The sequence below is a fragment of the Macadamia integrifolia genome, chromosome 6 (assembly GCF_013358625.1).
Source record: "Macadamia integrifolia cultivar HAES 741 chromosome 6, SCU_Mint_v3, whole genome shotgun sequence".
Classification (NCBI taxonomy): Eukaryota; Viridiplantae; Streptophyta; class Magnoliopsida; order Proteales; family Proteaceae; genus Macadamia; species Macadamia integrifolia.
This window is the reverse complement of record NC_056562.1, coordinates 18872167-18874645: the sequence shown is the minus strand read 5'-3', so window position 1 is coordinate 18874645 and position 2479 is coordinate 18872167. Positions and strand designations below refer to the sequence as shown.

Sequence of the window (2479 nt, the reverse complement as noted above, 5' to 3'; positions counted from 1 at the left end):
TTTTTTTTTTTATTTTTATTTTTATTTTTATTTTTATTTTTATTTTTATTTTTATTTTGACTAGCCACTAATCCCGTGGGCCTTACCCAAAACCCCACTTACCAAAATATCTGCGGGATATTCTTGGGGATATTCTTGTCAAGAGAGGAATCTTACATTTTTCACCACACATTATGGAGCGGCGGGGTGTATGCTGATCACTATAATACACTTATTTCTCTAAGGAAAAAAAAATAAAAATAAAAAAAAACACCTCTTAAACTTGCAAGAAGTGGATAACAAGATCCATTGATAGCATTTCAGATCCTGTTTTTCTTTAGGTGTATCCTCCAATTTTAAGTAAAGAAGCCATGGCGCTGCAGCTTGATCCTTTAGCTTTCGCTGCAACTCTGGGCGTTCCCTACCTTCCTGGTCTAGTTAATTGTGTCAAATCTCTGCTTGGTTTCTCAAGCATTGATGAAACTCACCGGCATAGACTGTCGTGGATCATAACTACTTTTGAGCAGATACTTGATGATGAACTAGAATACGAACACTTTCATAATAGCTCTGCTTTGGCGAAGATCAAACATTTCAAATATGCAATCTATCGAGCAGAGGACGAGCTGGACAAAATTTTCATTGGTCGCTCCGAGAAATCGGGTCAACCAACTCAAAGCACTTACAATCAGGTATTCAGCGATTTCTCCTCTTCTGAAAGCATGAATCTAGAGAGCTTAGTTATCAAGAATTCAGTTATGAGCTCCATATCCCATGCCAATATAGAAAATTGTCCAGCTTCATGGCCAAGATATAAAAAACTCCCTGCACCTTTGAAAAAATGTTTTGAGTTGTTATCCATATTCCCAACGGATTTTCAATTCGAGAAAGAATACTTAATCCACCTATGGATGGCTGAAGATTTCATTCGGGATGACACAGAGAGCCAAAAATTAGAAGAGATAGGGAGTATTTATCTTGATAAGTTGGTTGAAAAATCCCTCCTTCTAAAACCAGCAGACGATCCACACGATTTTTATAAAATAGATGCTGAGCTCCATAAGCTTGCGGAATTTGTTTCTTGTGGAGTATGTCTAACAATAAAGGAAGGTCAGTCCATAACAGATTTGGCATCGTCCCACTTAAATGATTCTCTCCGCCATTTTTCATTACGTTGCGAAAATTATTCGCAGGAGACAGCTAAACTTCTTGCTGGATGTGAAGGATTGCGAACATTTCTTCTGCACATTGGAGGTAGAAGCAGCAATATTAAAGTTAAACTTTTTGATAATCAACTTATCTGTTTCAAGACCTTACGTGTTTTGGATTTAAGCTGTCCTTCCATTATCGAGGTTCCAGATTCTATTGGTTGTTTGAAGCACCTTCGGTACCTTGACCTTTCCAATTCTGGAATTGATAGTTTGCCCAAAATGATCCGTAAACTTCACAGTTTACAGATATTGAAACTCTATGATTGTATTAAACTCAGGAGCTTACCCTGTTTGGAGCATCTTCGTAGCTTGAAACATTTGTTTTTAAACAAAAATCATTATTTAGATTCATTGCCACAAGGAATTGGGCATTTAACTTTCCTTGAGACATTTTCTTGCCCATTTGTTGTGGGAACAAATAAGGGAGAAGATATTGGAGTGTTGATCAAGATGAATAACCTTCGAGGATCACTGTGTATTTCAAATCTTGAAAACGTCCAGAAGTTGGAAGAGGCTAAGAAAGCTGCACTAATTGATAAAAAGTTGCTTCGCCAATTGAATTTGAAGTGGAGTGAGGAACCTACTCAACAGCATAGATTTGAAGAGGTTCTTGAAGGCCTTCAACCAGATAGCAAGCTTGAAAAGTTGAAAATATCAGGTTATGGGGGTCAGATTTTCCCAGACTGGGTGACTAGTGACTCCTTTGAAAATCTTAAGAAGGTTTCCTTGATCAACTGCAATGGATGCAAACACCTTCCGTCTCTTTGGCGTCTCCCAAAGCTTGAATCACTTACCATAAGTAAAATGGATCAAATAGAGCAGTTAAACGATGACTTCTTCTTCCACATTGGAAGTGGAGTTGTTTTTCCATCACTTGAGATGCTTGAAGTTAAAAGCATGGAAAATTTAAGAAGCTGGGTTACAAATGACATTGGCCAGCTTTCTTTTCCAAAGCTTAATCAACTTACCTTCAAGGATTGTCCCATGTTGGAGCAAATTAATGTCCTTCAACTGCTCAATTCCATCTGGTGTCTGAAAATTAAAGATTGTGAACTACTAATACGATGGATGGATCAACAGCCAGGTTGGCAGAAGAAAAAGGAAGAAGACGATGGAAGCTCTATCTACCAACGCATTTGAGATGGTATGTATTTTCTTTTTCTATCTTGAAAAATTTTTACCCTCTTCAATTTTAATATTATGAGCTCATTAGGAATCTACTTTAGCCTCTACTAATCTACTCTCATTATATCAACACAAGATTTTTTTTCTTTTGTTTTTTTTTTTTT

The 2479-nt window shown here is 37.0% G+C and overlaps 1 protein-coding gene across 1 annotated transcript; it reads left to right on the top strand.

Moving 5' to 3' along the window:
• Positions 1-350: 350 nt before the first annotated feature.
• On the top strand, positions 351-2330 carry LOC122082102 (putative disease resistance protein At3g14460). The gene has a single exon (XM_042649592.1). The coding sequence runs from the start codon at positions 351-353 to the stop codon at positions 2328-2330; it is 1980 nt and encodes a 659-aa protein (XP_042505526.1).
• Positions 2331-2479: the final 149 nt, after the last annotated feature.

What these genes read in the sequence shown, in the direction of transcription:
- LOC122082102 (XM_042649592.1), top strand. Translation starts at nt 351, where the DNA reads ATGGCGCTGCAGCTTGATCCTTTAGCTTTCGCTGCAACTCTGGGCGTT.